Source organism: Chiloscyllium plagiosum, unplaced genomic scaffold (assembly GCF_037043375.1).
Source record: "Chiloscyllium plagiosum isolate Xiang-an unplaced genomic scaffold, Cpla_swu_hap1 HiC_scaffold_5, whole genome shotgun sequence".
Taxonomy (NCBI): domain Eukaryota; kingdom Metazoa; phylum Chordata; class Chondrichthyes; order Orectolobiformes; family Hemiscylliidae; genus Chiloscyllium; species Chiloscyllium plagiosum.
Window position 1 is genome coordinate 97625929 of NW_028270143.1, and position 23368 is coordinate 97649296.

The 23368-nt window shown below is 40.6% G+C and overlaps 1 protein-coding gene across 5 annotated transcripts in view; it reads right to left on the minus strand.

The window, feature by feature from the left end:
• pard3aa (par-3 family cell polarity regulator alpha, a) overlaps window positions 1–23368 on the minus strand; it is an 858224-nt gene that overhangs the window by 325811 nt on the left and 509045 nt on the right. For all 5 annotated transcript variants that reach the window (XM_043690628.2, XM_043690626.2, XM_043690630.2 and 2 more), the window contains exons 6-9: window positions 20447–20538; window positions 19369–19452; window positions 9985–10110; window positions 9224–9606 (exon numbers count right to left, since the gene is read on the minus strand). In XM_043690628.2, coding sequence (XP_043546563.2) covers window positions 9224–9606; window positions 9985–10110; window positions 19369–19452; window positions 20447–20538 — 685 coding nt within the window. The remainder of the gene's footprint in view (window positions 1–9223; window positions 9607–9984; window positions 10111–19368; window positions 19453–20446; window positions 20539–23368) is intronic.

The following is a 23368-nucleotide window of genomic DNA, read 5'->3' on the forward strand; positions in this document are numbered from 1 at the left end:
GCATTCACAGTTCTTTGTTTAGAAATTAAAGTCAAGACTGGACAGGAGGTAACAACTGCACAAGAGATCTCTGAGGTTTGTAGGGCTGGATAAGAAATAGATGACAAGGATAGAGAGGGTGGAGTCCATTTTAAGCAATGAAAATATTAATTCAAGGGGTTGTTGGGCCAAAAGTCCATGTTGGTCTGTGAGCAGAGGAGTGACGGACAAACAGAACATCATAGCTCCTCTCATGTACAGAAGTTACTAGCTTTTTGTGGAGTATATCTAAAAGGTTCTACAACTACAACTTACAGCCGTTACTTACTCGATTTTAATAATGTCCTAAGTGCATCCTGAGGGAAAGCTGATAAAAAAATGAAGATCCTATAAATAATATTTCAGGCTTGTACTGTAAGTGGCTATGAGCCAGAGGACTGGAGAATGATTAATGCAATACCCATTTCAAAACCAGAAAGAAAACTAAACCAGATAATTACAAGATAATTAAATATATGACAATCAAATGTAGGTGTTTTTAATTAAAGCTGAAATGATTTAATAGGAAAGATACAGCCCAGAAGGCCATTTGGCCCACTTTGCCGATGCCAGTATTTAACACAAGTATCCAATACATCCCATTCATCTCTATTTATATTTAGGCCTATGGCTAGACTACTCAACATGAATTGCAGAAATGTCATGTTCAACAAACCTAGCAAACTTTAGTTATGATGGTGATAGACATGGTGGATGAGGCAAAATTAATGCTTGGGGTGGCAGTCAACTTGTACATAGCAAGCACCCATAAGCAGCAAAAGAATAAATGGCTCAACCCTCCATTCTAAGTATTAACTGAGGTACAATAATTAGCCAGAATGCCAGGAAAACTCTTTTAATATAAAGGGGTCAGACAGCTTTTGGTTTAACATCTCATCCAAAATAGAACACCATATTGAGCATTTCTTCAGTATTTGGTGCAAATACTTGCCTAGAAATTATGCGCTCAAGACTTAAGCCGTTCAATACACACTTGCAGTCAATGAGGTAAGGCCAGCACAGTAACTGTCCATATGAAATACCGCAAACATTATACCCGTTCCTGCACTGCACTTTAGAAAGGATGTGAAGGCTTTGGAGAGGGTGGGGGAGCGTTTACAAAAATGTTTGCAGAGATGAAACTGCTTCCATCTAGATGCAGCAGATATTTCGGAACATCACCATTTGCAAGTCCCTCTCAAGCGACCCACCAATCTGACTTGGAAATAGATCAATGTACCTTCACTGTCGCTGGGTCAAATTCCTGGAACCTGGAATACTTGGACAGAAACGGAGGACAAGTGAGTGGAAGGTGAAAAAAAAATCAGACGTTGGCACTAGGTAAGGATGCTTATATGAAGAGCTGAAAATGTGTTGCTGGAAAAGCGCAGCAGGTCAGGCAGCATCCAGGGAACAGGAGAATCGACGTTTCGGGCATAAGCCCTTCTTCAGGAGGGCTTATGCCCGAAACGTCGATTCTCCTGTTCCTTGGATGCTGCCTGACCTGCTGCGCTTTTCCAGCAACACATTTTCAGCTCCGATCTCCAGGATCTGCAGACCTCACTTTCTCCTGCTTATATGAAGAGTCAATTCAATTCAGTGCAGACACTAATAGGCCAAATGGCTTCCTTCAGCACCATAACAATTCTGTGATCCTATGATAAACTGGAGAAGCTGGGATTATTCTCCTTGGGGAAGAGAAAGTTGAGGAAATTGCTGGAGGCTTTTCACAGGATCATCCTTAAATCAAATTTTGCCACGAGGTTAGTTGACACAAACCTTGGTCAAAGAGGTGGGTTTTAAGAAATGTTTCAAAGGCAAAAACTGAGGTAGGCAGACAGGGAAGTTTCGGGAGGGAATTCCAGAGCTGAAAGGCAAGACACCTGAAGACACAGCCAAAGTTTGTACATAGATTAAAATTAGGGATATACAAAATGCCAGAATTACACAAATTCAGAAAGTTGAAAGGGGTGAGGGTCTGGAGGCCCACAAAGAATGGGAGAGTAAAGACCATGAAGGGATTTGAAATCAAGATTTAGAATTTTAGAATCAAGTCGTTGCTTGACCAATATTCACATAGTCAGTAATAGGCGAACAGGACTTAGTTTAAGTTAAGGGACAAGGCAGTAGGCATTTGGATGATCTTAACTTTACAAGAGTAGAATACTGCAGACAAGACAGGAGTGCACTGGATTAATCAAATCCAGAGAAAACGAAGGTAAACATTTCAACAGGTGAGTACAATAGTGATGCATGGTCTAAACCAGTAGCACTGTAGTAGCACAAGTACATAATTCAAAGCTAAGACAATCAAATAGGACATCAATGTTGTTAACAAACTGATTTAATCTCAGAATGCAGTCAAGGAGAGAAATTGAAGGCAGATCGAGGGAACAGAGTTGGAGTAGAAAATAAATAACAATGTTTATTTTTACTTATTGCATATGGAATAAACATATGTAAAACTATCTTTCATCCAATTGTGTAATGCTTTATTAGCCTTTCTAGAGTTTTTACCTTGAACAACCTGTTCAGAGCTGTTACACACATCTGGGGAAGGTGGGACTTGAACCTGGGTCTCTTGGTTCCGAAATAGTGCCACTACCATTGTGTCAAGACCCAGTGACACACTCTTGCCTCTCATATTTCCCATGTTTGCTAGCTCATATCAGCAATGGTTTTGGTACTTCTAATTTTTTTTCAACTAGTTTGAGAAACCAATGCTCTTGTCATAATCTCCTTCTTTTATTGTCAATTTTATACAGTTCTCCACCCTCTGCTCAGGTAGCATGTATAGCACTTAACAATCTCAATGTAAACTGAAGTTTAGTGAACCTGAGACATAATGCAATTTGATTCAACTTCTGGCATTTACCTTACAAATAAATACAGGATACTTGACCCACCTGACAAATACTAATGTCCACGTTGCACATAAAATCGCTCCCTCCTCATCTATCACTACCTCCCATTTCTTTCCCCTTACATATTTAACTTATGCCTAAAATTATTGAAAGCTATTCATCTCAACAACTCCACACAAAAGCAAGTTCTAGCATTTCCAGTGCGAGCAGCAGCGAAGGTAAGACCGTTTGGTTTTAATAGTGCTTACCGGTAGCGGGCAGCGGTGTTTTTTTTTTTCTCTTTCACTCTCTCTTCACAGAAAGAGCGGGAGCACCAGGGGGAAGTGACGACGACCAGAGGGGCAGCCGAGACCCGGAAGCAGTTAGTGTAAGCTTACCTGGGTAGGTTTTTTCCCCCTTTAAAAGCGCGAAGGAGAGGAACCCGAGGCACTACACGGGTAGTGCCTCCCACCCGCCCTCCTCCTCTAACCTAATAATAACACCTGTTTTGGTAAGTAGGTAAGTGCTGAATTTTGCTTGTTGTATTCTTTAGACCCAGTTTTTTTTAAAATAAAAGTTAGCTTTAGAGGGATGGCAGTGAAGGCAGTGCAATGTTCCTCCTGCAACATGTATGAGGTGAGGGATGCCATCGACGTCCCTGCCGATTACACTTGCAGGAAGTGCACCCATCTCCAGCTCCTCCAAGACCGTGTTAGGGAACTGGAGCTGGAGTTGGATGAACTTCGGATCATTCGGGAGGCAGAGGGGGTCATAGATCAGAGTTATAGGGAGGTAGTAACTCCAAAGATGGCAGATAGATGGGTGACAGTGAGGGGGACTGGGAGGAAGCAGCCAGTGCAGGGACCCCCTGCGGCCGTTCCCCTCAAGAACAAGTATACCGTTTTGGATACTTGTGGGGGGGATGACTTACCAGGGGTAAGTAACGGGGCTCAGGTCTCTGGCACGGAGCCTGTCCCCGTTACTCAGAAGGGAAGGGTGAAGAAGAGCAGAGCAGTAGTAATTGGGGACTCGATAGTTAGGGGCACAGATAGGCGGTTTTGTGGGAACGAGAGAGACTCACGTTTGGTATGTTGCCTCCCAGGTGCAAGGGTACGTGATGTCTCTGATCGTGTTTTCCGGGTCCTGGAGGGGGAGGGGGAGCAGCCCGAAGTCGTGGTCCATATTGGCACCAACGACATAGGTAGGAGGAGTGCCGAGGATGTTAGACAGGCTTTCAGGGAGCTAGGTTGGAAGCTCAGAGTTAGAACGAACAGAGTTGTTGTCTCTGGTTTGTTACCCGTGCCACGTGATAGAGATTCGAGGAATAGGGAAAGAGAACACTTAAATGCGTGGCTACAGGGATGGTGCAGGAGGGAGGGATTCCGGTTTTTGGATAACTGGGGTTCTTTCTGGGGACGATGGGACCTCTATAAACAGGATGGTCTACACCTGAACCTGAGGGGCACCAGTATCCTTGGGGGGAGGTTTGCTAGTGCTCTTGGGGGGGGGTTTAAACTAACTCTGCAGGGGCATGGGAACCCAGATTGTAGCTTCAGGGTGCAGGGCCTGGAGTGTAGGGAGGTTAGGAACATGGCATCAATTTCAAAGGAGGGTGCCTGTAAACAGGAAAGTGGCTTGAAGTGTGTATACTTCAATGCAAGAAGTATACGAAATAAGGTAGGTGAACTTGCAGCGTGGGTTGGTACCTGGGACTTCGATGTTGTGGCTATTACGGAGACATGGCTAGAACAGGGACAGGATTGGCTGTTGCAGGTTCCAGGATTTAAATGTTTTAGTAGGGTCAGAGGTGGGGGTAAAAGAGGGGGAGGTGTGGCATTGCTTGTCAAAGATAGTATTACAGTGGTGGAAAGGACGATGGATGAGGACTTGCCATCTGAGGTAGTTTGGGCTGAGGTTAGGAATAGGAAAGGTGAGGTCACCCTGTTAGGAGTCTTTTACAGGCCTCCTAATAGTCCTAGAATCATTGAAGAAAGGATAGGGAAGGTGATTCAGGAGATGAGTGACAGTAATAGGGTGGTTGTTATGGGGGACTTTAACTTTCCTGATATTGATTGGGAAAGCTATAGCTCAAGTTCGTTAGATGGGTCAGTGTTTGTTCAATGTGTGCAGGAGAGTTTCCTGACACAATATGTAGACAGGCCAACAAGAGGTGAGGCCATACTGGATTTGGTTCTGGGTAACGAACCAGGCCAGGTGTTAGAATTAGAGGTAGGTGAGCACTTTGGGGATAGTGACCATAATTCGGTGATTTTTACTCTCGTGATGGAGAGGGATAAGTGTGTACTACAGGGCAAGAGTTATAGCTGGGGTCAGGGAAATTATGATGCGGTGAGGCATGACTTAGGATGTGTGGCTTGGAAAAGTAGACTCCAAGGCAAGAGTGTAAATGATATGTGGAGCTTGTTCAAGGAGCAACTATTGAGTGTCCTTGATAATTATGTACCTGTCAGGCAGGGAGGAAAGGGTCGTGCGAGGGAGCCGTGGTTTAATAAGGAATTGGAATCCCTTGTTAAATGGAAGAGGGCGGCCTATCTCAAGATGAGACGTGAAGGTTCAATTGGGGCGATTAAGAGTTATAGGGTAGCCAGGAAGGACCTGAAGAGAGAGCTAAGAGCAGCAAGGAGGGGACATGAAAGGTCCTTAGTCGGTAGGATTAGGGAAAACCCTAAGGCTTTCTATAGGTATGTTAGGAATAAAAGAATGACTAGGGTAGGAATAGGCCCAGTCAAGGATAGTAGTGGGAAGTTGCGTGTGGAGGCGGAAGAGATTGGGGAGACACTGAATGAATACTTTTCTTCAGTATTTACTCAGGAACAGGGCATTGTCGTCGATGTGAATACTGAGTCACAAATAAGTAGAATGGATGGCTTTGAGGTATGTAGAGAAGAGGTGTTGGAAATCCTGGAAAAGGTGAAAATAGATAAGTCCCCTGGGCCTGATGGCATTTATCCTAGGATTCTCTGGGAAGCAAGGGAGGAGATTGCAGAGCCATTGGCCTTGATTTTTATGTCCTCTTTGTCTACTGGAGTAGTGCCAGAAGACTGGAGGATAGCAAATGTGGTTCCCTTGTTCAAAAAGGGGAGTAGGGATAACCCTAGTAACTATAGGCCGGTGAGTCTCACTTCTGTTGTGGGCAAAGTCTTAGAGAGAATTGTAAGGGATAGGATTTATGCACATCTGGATAGGAATAATGTGATCAAGGATAGTCAGCATGGTTTTGTGAAGGGCAGGTCGTGCCTCACAAACCTTATTGAATTCTTTGAAAAGGTGACGAAGGAGGTTGATGAGGGGAAAGCGGTAGATGTGGTATATATGGATTTTAGTAAGGCGTTTGATAAGGTTCCCCATGGTAGGCTACTGCAGAAAATACGGAGATATGGCATTGAGGGTGAGTTGGAGGTTTGGACTAGGAATTGGCTGGATGGAAGAAGACAGAGGGTAGTAGTTGATGGCAAAGTTTCTTCATGGAGTGCCGTCACTAGCGGTGTTCCGCAAGGATCTGTTTTGGGACCATTGCTGTTTGTCATTTTTATAAATGACCTGGAAGAGGGGTTAGAAGGTTGGGTGAGCAAGTTTGCGGATGATACGAAAGTCGGAGGAGTTGTTGACAGTGAGGAAGGATGTGGCAGGTTACAGCAGGATATAGAGAAGCTGCAGAGCTGGGCAGAAAGGTGGCAAATGGAATTCAATGTAGCTAAGTGTGAGGTGATTCACTTTGGGAAGAATAACAAAAAGATGGGGTACTGGGCTAATGGTCGGATACTTGGTAGTGTGGATGAGCAGAGGGATCTTGGTGTCCATGTACACAGATCTCTGAAAGTTGCCACCCAGGTAAATAGTGCGGTGAGGAAGGCATATGGCGTACTGGCTTTTATTGGTAGAGGAATTGAGTTCCGGAGTCCTGAGGTCATGATGCAGTTGTATAAGACTCTGGTGCGGCCGCATCTGGAATATCGTGTGCAGTTTTGGTCGCCATACTATAGGAAGGATGTGGAGGCACTGGAACGGGTGCAGAGGAGGTTTACCAGGATGTTGCCTGGTATGGAAGGAAGATCGTATGAGGAAAGACTGAGACACTTGGGGCTGTTTTCATTAGAGAAAAGAAGGTTTAGGGGTGACTTGATTGAGGTGTACAAGATGATTAGGGGGTTAGATAGGGTTGACAGTGTGAACCTTTTCCCGCGTATGGAGTCGGGTATTACAAGGGGGCATAGCTTTAAATTAAGGGGGGGTAGATATAGGACTGAAGTTAGGGGTAGGTTCTTCACTCAGCGAGTCGTAAGTTCATGGAATGCCCTGCCAGTAGCAGTGGTGGACTCTCCCTCTTTATGGGCATTTAAGCGGGCATTGGATAGGTATATGGAGGATAGTGGGTTAGTATAGGTTAGGTGGGCTTGGATCGGCGCAACATCGAGGGCCAAAGGACCTGTACTGCGCTGTATTCTTCTATGTTCTATGTTCTACATTCTAACCACTATCGGGTAAAGGCATGGGAGATTTTGTTTCCCTTGCTACAGGAAAAGGAACTGAAAAATTATTGCTGGATTACATTTTTATACTTTCAGAATCAAGGCTTGCTGCCATTTTCCTGCTTTCCCCCTGTAACCATTTAAATAACTACCCAGTGCCCTCTTAAATGCCTCAGTTGAATATGCCTCCACTATGCTTCCAGGAAGTAACATTCCGACTCCAACTATTCCCCGCACGAACTCAAAATTTGCTTCTTATATTGCTTCTCTTGCAAAATGTTCTAAATCTGTGCCCTCTCATTCTCAATCATTTTATGATTGGGAACAATTTGTCTTTACCTATTCTGTTCAGGCCCCTCGGGATTTTGAAAATTCTGATCAAATTTCGAATGAGCCTTTCCCTTTTCAGGAAAGCGATCCCAAAGTCTCAAAGTTATTTTCATAGCTGAAGTTTCTCACCACTGGAACCACAGTCATAAACTGCCCGCACTCACTCAAATTGTGTGCACATTTGTCTTGAAGTACAGCAGCCAGAATTGTCCGCCACACTCAAGCGAACATGTCAATATTGAATTATGTAATTTCAGCATCACCCAATTGCTCTTCTCCTCCCCCCGAGGTCCCCAACATCATACATGATTTGGAGATACTGGTGTTGGACTGGAGTGAACAAAGTTAAAAATCACACAGCACCAGGTTATAGTCCAACATGTTTATTTGGAAGCACAAGCTTTTGGAGCACTGCTCTCACAAACATCTGATGAAGGAGCAGTGCTCCAAAAGGTAGTACTTCGAAATAAACCTGTTGGACTATAACCTGGTGTTGTGATTTTCAGCCAATTTGATTCATTCTACATAATCTCAGGAAACAGCAGTGACACAGGATATGGAAAAAGGCAACAGGTCCTGACAACATTGTGGCATCAGTGCTGTAACTGTGTGCTTCAGAATATACTGTGCTCCGAGTCAAGCTGTTCCTGTAAAATTATAATACGTGCATATATCAGTACCAAAGGTGTGCCACAAAGCTACCATTCTTCAAGTGAGTTGTTCATGTAAGGATGCTCAGGAACTCAACAGGTGCTGTGTTTAAGTAAGACTCAATTGGTTCATGAATATCCTTCAGGATAGAAATCTGTCAGCCTCGCCAGTGACCTCAGTTTCACTGGCTCAGTTTCAAATTCCAGCTTGCTATTACCCTCAGTCTTCAAGATTTCTTTCCATATCATCTTTTAATGCTTTCCACTTCTCAACTGCTTCGTGAAACATCCTGGGATATTTTATCACTTAAAAAGATGTGGTATGAATGTGAGTTACTTTACTATAGCCTCCTGTTAACTTACAGCTGATAAACCACTCTACTAAACCTTGATAGAAGTCCATTGAGGTAGTTATGTAATCTGTCCAATTTAAATGTATAATTTACTTGAAGTTTTGGCTTTCTGAATGGGCTTTCTGTGGTCTGAAGTTAATAATTAATATGCATGTACTTCAGACAGGGACCACCTCATTAATATCAAAACAACAAAATACGATCCATCAAGCCAGGTTCCAGTCTGAGATCTGACTTATTCAGTAGTACCATCAGCCATGATAGCATGTGGTCAAACAGAGGACTTTTTTGTCATAAAATGTTAACCATTGTATACAAGGCTGAAAACATCCCTGTCCAATTGTAAAGGCAGAGAAGCTGCTGCACAGCCAGGTCTTTAATTTGGCAATTTGAACTGATTTTTGCCAGCTTTATTAAGCATAAAGTTTGACATGCTTTCAGTTGCACAAAGTTCCTTAAAGCCTTCCAATGAATTCAATAAAAGCAGAGTGCCTTCAGAGACCAGCAGCACCAAAATATAACACAGAATACTTTATTACCTTTCTTCAATTGGATATTCAGTTTCTTCCCTACTTTTTTGGTGCTGAAGCCTGTGGTGGGTGTAGAACTCAGTCTTTGGGGAGTTAGATTCTGGCCAGTTGGAGGTTTTGACACTGAGTTCTGATTGTGAGGTAGATGGGAGTAGGAAACAGTCTGATCAGTCTCATTGCTTGATCTTGATAATCTCTGTGGTGTTTCATCAAAGCTTGCATTCATAGCACTCTTTCGATCACCGGGCTGAGTATCTATATTGGCTCGATTGGAATAATACGCATTTTTTTCGGCAAAAGAGACTTGTTCGTATTGCTCCTTGTTTGCTGCGGGGACCACGTGGAACCAAATAATCTGTGAACGCATGGCTTGGCGAAACATATGTTGTGCTCTAGATTTAGGAAGGATGAGAAATTAACAAATTAAGGCTGTCAGTCTTAACAGAGATTATTAACATAATTACCATCATTAATTACTCTGCATGGAAGGGCTTTTTGATGTAAATGCAGCAATTGCATAAATATTAGCTGGGAAAAAGTATTAATTACTTCAGTAAGTACCATTTATTATTGGTGTGGGCTGAGACATTAACAGCTACACACCTGTCAAATTGAATGCATGAAACTGAAGTACAAAATGAAGGCATCTCAACATATTGCAAAGGCATAACAAATTCTTTTACTTTCTTACAAGTTTCCTCAAATATCCAGAAGCTAGGGACATAACGTTTTGAGGGATTTGAACTTAAATGTTGAGTCAGAATACATACTGTTCAAAGCGTGTATTTCGCAAATCACCACCGTTTATTTTGACAATACAATCGTTCTCATTAAACAGTTTCTCCCGCTCAGCTTTACCGCCTTTCTCTAGACGTTTCACCAGTAACCCCAGGGTCCTGCAAGAAAATGATCACATCTATTTACTTCACACTATAAAAACTCGGTGCATAAAACAGAATAGGATGCAAAGTATACTCCAATTATTATTGCAATGACAGTACGTTTGCATTCCACCTGCCTTCAGACAATCCCATTGGATTTAAAAAATATTAGCATGCTCCAGAGTGACTCAAAACCACTCATCTTAAATATCACTACTGGAATTATTGTATTCCCAGCAACAACTACCAGAGAAACCCACACTTTTCAAGATTTTATAAGATGTTAACATTTCACCAAAGTTACAACACTAAAGTTCATGCCTGCAATGCACCTGATATTAAATGACGTATTTCACACTTGCTATTGTGTGTTCCAAGATGGAGATCATCATCGCAATTCTTGACTTTTGTGAAAACTCTTTACATTTTGGGTTTCATTCTAAATTGACAAAAAAAAAATACCCCTTCACACTGTACAAAATCAAGCCTAACATATGCAGTATAGTTCCATTTTTCTTCCTTACATGAGGAATACGTTATCAACCAAAGGCAAGTGGAATAGATAATAAATGCCAAATGTACGAGCTCATAAATCATTAAAGCAGCACAGTTAATCACTGATTTCTTACTCTTGGCCTTGAGTACACAATCTCAGCAGCATCTCGGTGCACAGTGCTGCACTGTTGAAGGTGTTTTCTTTCAGAAAAATTTAGTTGAGGGCCTATCTGCTTGTTCAGGTGGGCACAAAAGATCTTGAAGCATTTTTTGAAGATCAGAATTTCTCGTTGTTCAAACAGCATTCCATCCTCAACTTGCATCAGTAACAGATCCAAACAGAAATGCATTTCATTTGCTGGTTACTGTACTTCAAAAGTAATTCACTGCTTGTGAAGCACTTAGAAGACATTCTAAAGCTATGATAAGACACAGTAGAAAACAATTCTTTCTTTTGCAATGACTGCTCTTATAATTATTACTTCTTACTGACTCAGGTTAGCCATTTGTGCTATGCTCATTTAAAATACCACTCCCCTTAAATTCAGAGAGGAAAGCAAACAAGAGTTCATAGTTGGAGGGGTATTTTGAGAGTAAGATCTCTGCTTCTACCGTAGAGTGAATTTCATCCATCTCTGGTAGAAAATGATGATAATTATTTTTCAAATATGGGAAGAGACTGCATGGAGTACAAATAAAAGAAAGCAAAACAAGGTTACATGAATAGCCGAATACTCATTTCAACCAGTTTATTACAAGCAATAGCAGAGAGATTACTGAAGGGTGGAAATAATATTTGTTCAGCTTCTAAAATTTTTGCAAACCAGGATCAAAGATCACTTACTATTAAGATATAATTAACATGATCACAAAGTCACTTTTAAAATTCACACAAATGATTTCTCCTGCTGGGACTTAGCACTGGGGGAAAAAAAGAATTATCAAGTATTTGGTGGTTTTAAACTGGGGTTTAAAATGGTGAGAAAAACATGAATTAACTGCCTCCAAAGTTAAATATCACTGGGTGCTCTTCACAAAAGATGACATAAGGTAAACAGGATTACAGTATCTTGGAAATAGGAATAGTATTTGGGATGTTCATCACTGCTGGGCCCAACAATGAATTTGCAATGTTACTTCCACTTTAGTTAACATGAACACCTTCTGACCATCAACTGAACTGTCATGTGACATTCAAAGCAATTAAAGCTAAACGTTCAGCAGAAAAGTAGGTGAAACAGCTCGTCACTAAAACAATGACCCAATAACAGTCAAGTTCTACTGCTCGACTTTCTACTGAAAACAATTTGACAGCAACTTCAAGTATCAGCATATTTGCAGATTTATCTGCAGTTTATAGTGAAAATCTCAAAGCTGTCAAAGATAACCTGCTCTTTCACAGGGTGTGGTGTTGTGTAGTCTTTATGAAAAGACTCAACACCAAAATCGCAGAGTTTGTGTGAGCATTTATTATTCATTCAGACAGTGAGAGGGCAGGGCTGAGCATGGTGGCCATCACCAAGGAGAAGGTGGGCGGCACGGTGGCACAATGGTTAGCACAGCTGCCTCACAGTGCAAGAGACCTGGATTCAATTCCCGCCTCAGGCGACTGTGTGGAGTTTGCACATTCTCCCCGTGTCTGCGTGGGTTTCCTCCGGGTGCTCCGGTTTCCTCCCACAGTCCAAAAATGTGCTATGCTAAATTGCCCATAGTGTTAGGTGAAAGAGTAAAATGTAGGGGTATGGGTCTGGGTGGGTTGCGCTTCGGTGTGGACTTGTTGGGCTGAAGAGCCTGTTTCCACACTGTAAGTAATCTAATCAAAACTGAATGGCCTCAAGGTGGATAAATCACCTGAACCAGATGGCTCAGACCCCAGAATTCAAACAGAGATAGCTGAAGTGGAGTCGTTAGTGGTTCATCTTTCTGGAATCACCAGAATCAGGGAGGGTTCCTGAGGACTGGAAAATCGCTCATGTGACACCACTATTTAAAAAGGGAGTAAGGCAGTAGACTGAAAATTATAGACCATTTAGCCTAACCTCAGTCATGGGTAAGATCCTTGAATCCATTGTGAAGGATGACATTTCTGAATACTTGGAAGTGTATGGTAAAATAGTGCACAGTCAGCATGGTTTCATCAAGGGGAAGTCATGCCTGACAAATCTGCTAGAATTCTTTGAGGAAGTAACAAGCAGATTAGACCAAGTAGAACCAATGGATGTTATCTTCCTGGATGTCAAGATGACCTTTGACAAGGTGCCACACAGGAGGCTACTGAGGCCATTCTGGCCCATGGTGTCAGAGGCAAGGTGCTAGCATGGATAGAAGCCTGCTGCCTGGCAGAAAGCAGAGAGTGGGGATAAAAGGGTCCTTCTCAGGATGGCAGCTGGTGACAAGTGGTGTTTTGCAAGGTTCAGAGTTGGGACCACAACTTTTCACTTTATACATTAACAATCGCAATGAAGGTACTGAGGGCATTCTGGCTACGTTTGCAGATGATACAAAGGTTGGTAGATGGACAGGTACCATTGAGGCGGCGGGAAGGCTGTGCAGAAGGATTTGGAAGAATTAGGAGAGTGGGCAAATAAGTGGCAGATGGAGTACAACATGGAAAAGTGTGAGGTCATGCACTTTGGTAGGAAGAATAGAGGTATGGATTATTTTCTAAATGGGGAGAAAATTCAAAAGTGCAAAGAGGCTTGGGAGTTCTAGTCTAGGACTTTCTCAGGGTAAACTTGCAGGTTGAGTCAGGTGTTAGGAAGGCAAATGCAATGAAGGCATTTATTTTGAGAAGAAATGAATATAAAAACAGGAATGTACTTCTGAGGCTTTATAAAGCTCTGGTCAGGCCACATTTGGAGTATTGTGAGCAGTTTTGGGCCCCATATCTCAGGGAGAATATACTAACCCTGAAGTGTGCTCAGAGGAGGTTCACGACAATGACAATGAAAAGCTTAACATCTGAGGACTGTTTGAGGACTCTGTTTATACTCGAGGGAATTTAGAAGGATGGGGGGTGGGGGTCGAATTGAAACTTACAGAATACTGAATGGCCTGGACAGAGTGGATGTTGGGAAGATGTTTCTATTGGTAGGAAAGACTAGGACCTGAGGTCACAGCCTTAGAGTAAAGGGAAGACCTTTTAGAACAGAGATAAGGAGAAATTTCTTCAGCCACAGAGTGGGGAATCTATGGAATTCATTGCCACAGAAGGCTGTAAAGGCCAGGTCATTGAGTATATTTACAATCAAGAACCTATCTATCTCAGTCTGAAAGGGGATCAAGGGTTATGGGGAGAAAGGCGTTGACAAATTTATCAGCCTTAATTGAACAGCCCATCGAGTCTGCTCCGATAAATGGCCTAATTTCCACTCTGATGCCTTATGGTCTTATTACCCACTGGGCAGTCAAGAGTCAACCACATTGCTGTGGGACTGGAGTTACCTGTAGGCCAGATTTCCTTCCCCAAAGGAAGTTAGTGAACCAGATTGGTTTTTCTAATAACAGATAATGGTTTCATGGTCATCACTTAGGCTCTTAATTCCAGATTTTCTTCTATTGAATTCAAATTTCATCATCTGCTATGGCAAGATTGAACTCATGTACCTAGAACATTACCCGGGTGTCTGGCTTAATGGCACTAGGCCATCGCCTTCTCTAACTAATTACGCAATGTTCTCACTGTAAAGACAGACAGGCAAATTTTATTCAATCAAGAGTAACTGAGACCTTTTGGCATTCAATCAATTACTTCTGGGTTTGAAAGTTAATTTTATAAATGTCAAGTCTCTTTACTGCAGAGGAAAATTAAAATATTGCAGATTTTTAAACAAATAAAAAGCTATTAAAAAAAGGTTTGCTTTCTTTTGCATAAATTTCTCCCTCAATCTCACACATATGTCCCAATCTGAAGTTTGCATTTCGGGTAACGATTTTGGCCCAGATTTCTTTATTTCCTACTTTATACTCTGAATTCTTCAGTCTTACCAGCCTCCGTGCTGCCTTCTCAGTTCTTGAACATCACAGGTTCAGTGCAGAAGACAACAAATTCAAACTAACTCTACAAAAGTAGAAGATTGCTCCAGAGCACAAAAACATTGTTGGCAGCGTTTCCCAAGATGAATGGAAAGTGTCATCCCTTTACTTCTGACCCCAGAGTCACAGCTACTGTTGCACAGTGTCCCCGCTGTCTAATAGCAAGCCATTAGTGTGTCGGCTAAAATCATTCCCATGAATTTAATTACTGATCAGATGAAGATAATCTGTAATTTTAAAACAAATACATTTTTAAAAAATGCAATTGCATTGTCACAGCACACAAAATAATCTAATCAATGCATAGCTTGCATTTTTGTTGATTTGACAGCTATTTAACTAATAATTAAATGCAATCACTATTGCAAAGAGAAATGAGGAAGACCCTTTTTGCAGAGTGAGAACACAAAAGAGCAACAAATGATCAAAATATTTACTTGTTCCATTATCACACTCTTTGGCCTTGCACCACGAGCTCTTTCATAATAAGTCTCTCAAGCTTTCCACCTGAAAACAGCTGTGTTCTTTTGCCTGAGATGACACTTTTCAATTGCTCAAAAATTTAATTTCGAAGGTGTACTGATGAAAGCTAAGCCTTCAAAATCTTGGGACGACATCCCCTTTAAGATCCTTTTTTTAAAATAATACCTACTTCTTTAACAAACCTTTTGAAAGCACCTGGGAAATTATGCTTCTTTGGTTCAGCAGCAAGATTCCATTCCTTATTTAGTGATTGCAATGCGGTTAGCCAGGTGGACTTCATGGAATTAATTCCCTGATTGAGATTGTTAACATGGTCCAGTCAGGAAGCCCTGGCTTCTGTGGAGTTATTTACCTCGCTGAAAAGCACTTTGGATTTTTTATTTACATTAAAGTTGCATGAATAAGTTTTTGTTATGGCCAAGTCAGAAATAAATTAAATTGGCTTGAACAAAAATAAGCACTGGAAGTCTCCTTCCTATCTGAAGGACGTTGTAAAACTTGCAAGAGTTCAGAAAAGATTTACAAGGATGTTGCCAGGGTTGGAGGATTTGAGCTACAGGGAGAGGCTGGGGCTGTTTTTCCTGGAGTATCAAAGGCTGAGGGGTGACCTTATAGAGGTTTACAAAACTAAGAGGGGCATGGATAGGATAAACAGAAAAGGTCTTTTCCCTGGCATCGGGGAGTCCAGAACTCGAGGGCACAGGTTTAGGGTGAGTGGAGAAAGATATAAAAGGGACCTAAGAGGCAACATTTTCACGCACAGGGTGGTACATGTTTGGAATGAGCTGCCAAAGGAAGTGATGGATACTGGTACAACTACCGCATTTAAAAGGTACCTGGGTGGGTATATGACTAGGAGGCATTTACAGGGATATGGGCCAAGTACTGGCAAATGGGACTAGATTAGGGTAGGATATCTGAACTGCATGGACGGGTTGGACCGAAGGGTCTGTTTCCATGCTGTACATCTCGGTGACTCTATGCATTCAAGTACTTTGGTACAAAGTACTTCTGAGTTAGAGGTCACTGCATGCTTTTCTCTTCCACTCACGACATGGAAAATTGCCAACATTTATTGAAGTCTTCAAGGTTATACTAAATAAGGGGAAAATATGTTCAATCACATAATTCAGTTATTACCATTTTGTAGGAATGGTCATGTTCATGCACTCTGTTTCTTCTGTTGAATAGGACTGACATTTAGTGCAGACTTCTAGTGTTTCAAAAGGTTCATACAACTTTTAATTTCTTCAGAAGTTTAGAACAACAACAAGCAATTTGCTACACTGTAACTACCAAAGGGCTCAGAAGTGGCAAACCCATCTGTGAACTTATTTATTAAATTTCATGCATCAACACAATTGCACAGAGACTGATGGCTTTTTAGGTGATCTTAACATTCTGTCAGCTCGAGCCTTGTAAGTGGCTTGCTGTATTTTGTCAGCTGTTCATGAAGATGCAGTGAAATGACTTTTGTGATCTTTCCAAGTTTCAAGATCAGTGATGTGCCATTACCAGCTTTGAATATTCAATACTGGTATTATAGTCAGCTCAGGCTTTTATAGAAGTGTACATAAGCTTTCAGTTGTAAGCACTGCTGTGGTTTTTGGGCAATAAAGATAGAACTCAAACTCTTGCGCACACCGGGAAATGATTTATTTTCAGCTGTCCTGATTATTAGAATGCAAAAGACATCTACTTTATTACCCTAAAAATGCATATTTGCAAGACCAATTTTACTCAGCCACACCAAGAAACAACCAAAGACAATTTCTTACAAATTGGAAAACCCATCAACCAAATCCACTTCATCTAAGTCAAACTGGCACAACAGATGAGATTTGCTTGCTATCTGTATATAGTATTTCAAGGTTTATTACCTGACAACCTTTCTTAAAGTATAATCTATTTCAAATTGAGATTTTTCTGTTCAATATTATCTTATGAAGTTAAAGGAAAACATATTATGATAGAAATGATAATCAGAAAATGGTAAGCTACGCAACATTTTTTCATGTTTTGGGAAGTAACCAAGAGTCTGACTCTTGGATAGCAATGTTAGTCATTATGATCTCATTAGGGACCAGCAATTTTTTTGTTAAATTAAATGAATTTGTAAGTTTTAGTTGGTAAAGAAATAAAGCTACAAGATTCCACAGTTTTAAACAAACAAGAATTGGACAAAAAAAAATCAAGAAAATACTAAATATTCTCTAAGATAGACTCTATCATCAAAAATTAACAGGAAGTAACAAGAATTAACAGTTAAATCATGGTTGACTTTAAATGGCAAACTGCAACCTTCTCAAGGGTAACTAAGGATGGGCAATAAATGCTCGCTCAGCGGAGGTGTCCACATCTTGTGAAGGAGTTGTTAAAAAAAAATATCAGACATAGCCAGGACGAATCCAATTAATTTTGTCAGCATCCAACCCAGATGTCAGGGAACTCGGAGTCACAAGGTCCTTCAAACTATTGTTTTTTGCATGAGGAATTTCAGCCCCCCTCCTTTGATCCAGAGTAAACTGTAGTTTTACTCCACCCAAGTGTCATCAATACAAGTCAAATCTAAAATGTACACTATTCCAGATCTCTTTCTGTTTTGCTCCCAAACCCAATCTTGCTTTTTTTCCCTCCCCAGTTATACAAATCTTCTACTCTGTGTTTGCTGCTCACAGTATTGGCCAGGCAATACTACATCCATTCTACACAGACACCATCACAGCTGCATTGCTGATAATGAAAGTTACTGACCTACTTCTGCCGAGACTGCTTGGAAGATATATTTTCCCCATACCCCAAAATGGCAACATTTGGCCAACCTCTGCTCATGGACTGTTCTCTGTCCAAGCTGTGCTCAGTAGATAACCACGATTGCCCCTTTAAATGAGCTTTGTGCTGTGGTGGTGGTCTTGGCTGCACACCACAAAAGCACAAAATGCTGATCTGTGTCCCTTCACATCCCTCAATTTAGGCTTCAGTTCTGATTAGATTCTCTAGAGTGTGGAAACAGGCTCTTTGGCCCAACAAGTCCACACCGACCCTCTGAAGAGTAACCCACCCAGACCCATTTCCCTCTGACTAATGCACCTAACACTATGGGCAATTTAGAATGGCCAAGTCTCCTCTGTCCCAACACAAAGTACAGATCCCAATGAACAATGGCCCATGGCTTCCAATTTGGATTGGGATCCCTATTTCTAGGAGTGGTGCGATGGGGTTGCAGTAGTAAAGATAGGCAGACACTGAAACAGGTTTAATTCCCCCTAAATTTTCCGAGCTAATTAAGGTGGAATCCTCTCAGTGTCTAATTCAAGTTGGAGACAATTTCAGAAGGCTCCAGACTGCATCAGAAGTTTAAATTTTCTGGGCAATTACCATGTAGTCAGTGCACTGGGGAATCTGAGCAGTCTCATCCTTCAAGAATGGCCCAATTTTCAACTATCCAAAAACTGGAAGACTTGAACAAATGTGTTCCCTCACATGATATTAAAGTCATGTGATGATCAAGAGCTGCAAAAAATCTGGCACCAGATTTGTTGTGAAACAGGAGACATCACTGGGCACAATTAAGCTCTATTAATAGACTTCACCAACTTGGATCCATCTTAACATGGAATCTTTCAATCACTTTTGACATGATTTTCACCTGTTTAAGTTGCATTGGCAATATTTCTAACCTTACAGTTTCATCTCGACATATATTGTCAAATGCATCATTCAACATCAAGTACTGTTTTAATGAATGATTCTCTTTTGATTACGAAGATAAAACAGACTGCTGTTTTAAAGCAATCATGTGCGCTGAGAGGAAATAAACATTTTAGAATGTCTGTGTGCACATTAGTACTGTTGGAGACAGTCTGTCAGCAATGTGGTTAGAACTGCAAATGTCCTAAAATGCTGAAACACAAGGATTCATGAAGGCAGAAGTTCTAAATCTGCTGTCACCCACCATTTCCAAAAATTGAGCACCATCTTACTATCAGTGGAAACTGCATTTTACCAGTGTCACATCCACATCATTCATTTGCATACAGATCTTAACTAATAAATAGATTATCAATTGTTTCCTAAAATTAATGTCCATTAACTTCATTGAAACACTGCACTACAAAAATTACAATTTCTAGTATACCAGCACAGATCTTCCCAAATGTTTCATTTGAGAATCCACTAATTGTTAAACACTGTGGATTTAAGTGAACATTAAATTAAGTCTCAAGAAAGAAATCAAATATACAGAACAAAATGTTTTACCTTCCAACTGTGGAACTGAAAGGCACTACATGGATTCCCAAAGGCCCTCCATCATTGGAGACTTCAACCAGCTTTAGCACATCACTGAGAAACAATGATAAACGGATAGCATAAAAATATGAAACAAACTACCCACAACAAAAACAATATTTATTAATATCTAGAACATAAAGTATTGTGTGCAACATACCTGAATATTTGTATGGAAGCATGAAAAAAGGTCAGTCAAACATAAAATAATTAGCAAAACAACCAAGATGAAATTATGGTACATGTTATCTGCTCGCACTTTCCTACTGCAAATTACTTTGTCAATCCCTTGTGATTACATCTCTTTACAGTATTAAACTTATCAGAAAGAAATTGCATCACCAGTTAATTAATCAATAGCAAACTAATCTGTTAATAGATAAACACAAAGTAGATGCACCAATGTATCAAACATTGAGTCAGCTTTTAATATGTACCAATTCAGACATGAGAGATTTTTAGTTGAGAAGTTACTTCAGGGCTGAACTGATCTGCACTGTTTGCAAAAGAGCAGTATAGGATTTTCATTGAGTGGTGGTCTGATCATTAAGTCACTGTAAAGGTGAAATTATTAATAAAATTTCAATGGAACACAGTGAATCCCTCAGGAACAGAAAGAGTGGAGGACGATCATTTCAATGAAAGCACTCATTCCAAAACAATAATAATGCTGATGGACTTTCTGACTTTTTTCGGTTTCTTTTACAGCAAAGTCTTTGGGCGTCTTTTCCGATTTATTTGAGCAATACTCTATTATATTGTACACTTTGTAAAGACAGTACCCACCAATTAACAGTCACTCCAATAGAGACTCTTACATTAGTCACCAATTATTTCCCCACTGTTTCCAAAAGTGTTTAATAAGTATGATTTTGCAGAAAAGGGAACGATTTTCTTGCCAACTTGGTGATTTCTCTCCAGCAGGTTCCACTGTCCAAAAATGAACTATACTTCTTAAACAATAACCATTACAAGCTGATCCCTTGTGGTCTGCCTATATCTAAGAAAACAGTGTGTGTTAATTAATATTTTACTAATACAAGTGTACCCGAGCGAAAAATTCTGTCCATGTTCAAGGCAAGAATCAGCACGTCCAACTGGCTCGATCCTGTTGCTCTCCTCTTCTGTTCCATCTTCCTCCTAGAAGTCACAATAAAATTCTAATCACAATTATATCACACACCATATTCAGGTAACACATTTTAGTGCTTATTGCATGCAAGGGATCATCACATTGTTTCTCATGTAACACCACATTACACACAATTTACAGATTCTCCTCGTGTGCTGATACATGAATTGCACAATTTTTCTATTCTTTTACTTTCAAACTCAACTACTTTATTTCTATTTATGATTTAGGTAAATCAGTGATAATATCTTGCAAAGTGTAGTAAAACACTTCTGTATTAGAACCAGGAACCATAACCTTGTATTGTAAATATTAAAGTAAAAGAAAAATCAGGATTTCAGTACAATCATTATGCTGAAATAATTAAGATTCTGTCTGGAATCTGTGATGCCTTTTTGCTAGTATCTAACTGCTAAGTTCAATAAAAAAGATCATTGTAAACTCATAATCCCCCCTTTCATTTTCTTGTCCACAGTTGCATTTTCAGTATAACTTTAATAACAGCAACATGAGCCTCTGGGTAGACATTTAAACAAGGAAATAAGATTGCTTCAATGAACTAAACTCCTGCAGTAGCACTGGTATATCACTATGAACATCTTAAGATGAACAATTCAAGACAAACTAGAATAATTCTAAACAATTTTATCATAGAATAACTGACCAGTCTGAGAAAGTGAACCACATTTGTATGAACTGTCCCTTAAAAGGAAATTTTACAATTCTCTACTATTAATTCTTTTACCAACCTAATGCTTCTGTTCTTCACAGACCTTATTTGCAGAGTCTCAAAAAATGTTTCAGTTTAGCGCATGCAAGCGTAGATTGTTTCTGCTGTGTTTCCATTTCTATATAAATCTGTGACTAAGTTTGAAGAATTTCTGAGGACTGATGGATAACAAATAGACCTGACAAGATCCAGTTTTTGAGATTAAACTAATATAATTTACTCAGATTACTCAAATTAAACTAATGAAACAGACGTGAGGCACTTTAGCACTGTGCTAAGATTATAGTGCTTGTAACCGTCCTTCCATATTGTTCAGGTACAACACTTCCAGGCTATGTTCACAGCCTTTGTCTGGGGCCAATATATAGAAAACCAGCAAGCACACTGCAAAAGTGTGCAAATGGTCAGCAGTCTGTTGAGTAGTTGTGGACAGCACTCAACCCCAGGACCTTCTGAGTTGAAGAAAACTTCCAAGGGCTGGCAATACAACTTGGGCAACAAGAAGAATGCAGTGTGAACAGTTCACACTTGCATTTTGGTTTTATATTTCACAGGAATTACTCTGTTCTCTAACTAAGTTTGTGCTATATTGGATTTTTTTCAAAAGTTATTTTTCTTTCAAAAACTGAAAGGTAATATTTTTCTGCAAATTTTAGGACAGTTCAGCAGAGTTTAAAATTCAGTGTTACTCAAGGGTTTGGGTATCAGTCAGCACAATAATGAAAAGTGAAGAGCTGTGAGCTTGGCACACATCAGCAGGCAGTATATTTAATAACTGAGAGGATATTAAAGCTAAGCAAAAGCTGGCTATAAATTCTAATGCAAATGTCCTTAGAGATTCTTTAAGCACAAACCCTTGACTCGATGTCTGCACACTAGCCACGAACCACACAGCTACTATATTCCCTCAGTATTTTACATCAGGACAGTGAATCGAAAAAGCAAAAAACAAAAGCGATATCACTTCAGGGTAATGATATTTTCTTTCATGAATATCAGCATTCATTTCTATTCCATTTGTCAAGCATAAAGAATCATGCTATTGAAATTTTTGGAGGTCAGTGGCATCTTTTAAGGCATACAAATGTAAATTTCAAATAACATGATACAAATAAAACAGTGGCGTGAACATTATCTAGGCTTTTCACGCAAGTATCACAAACATAATCACTGTATTTGATCGGACACTTGGTTTAAAAAAGTCAGAGTTTTAAACAAACGTCTTCACTCAATGTCTGCTGCCTGCCAGCGAGTCAGTCATTCATGCCAGACATGCTTTGATAATGCGGTTGTCATGATACTTAAATATTTATGTTCTGACACAAACTATGTTGCTCACAGTATTTCATAGATTGACATAAAGGTTAGTATTAAAATGGGAACTCAGATGAAGTTTCAATTCAAGAAGACATGTCACTATTTGTCACGCACATAAAACTGACCACACTGGAAAGCTTGAACTTTAAATACAGGTTTTTAAAAAAAGAAAAATCAATCTTCCTTTATATTCAAAGTTAGAGTTCAAATCCCACTCCAGGGCGAGCATAAGAATATCATTCAAGGATGACACCTCATTGCAATAATGAAAGAATACTCCACAGTCGGACATGTTGCCTTTGGGATCTGATATTAAAATGAAGAGGACACTTGTCTGCTTCTGTGGATGTACTCAACTTCACCTTTTGGTTGCCAGCCATTTCACCTCCCCCTCCCACTCCCACTCCCCGATGACAAATCCATCCTGGGCTGCCTCCACTGTCGAAATAAGGCCATACCAAATTGGAGGAAGAACAGCTCATCTTCAGCCTTAGGAGCTTTCAACCATACGGCCTTAACATAGAATTCCGAATCTCCCCACTCCCCCCCTCCTCACCCCAGGTCCAGCCCTCCCTCTCCACCCCGCCCCCCTTGACCTAACCTGTTCATCTTTCTTCCCACTTACTTGCTCCACTCTTCCCACTGACCAATCACAATTGCCTCCTACCTGTATTCACCTATTGCCATTCCACCTACCTTTCCCCAGCCCCATCTCCATTTATTTCCCAGCCACTTTCCCCCTCCCGCCACTGATGAAAGGTTCCAACCTGAAGTATCGACTTCCCTGTTCC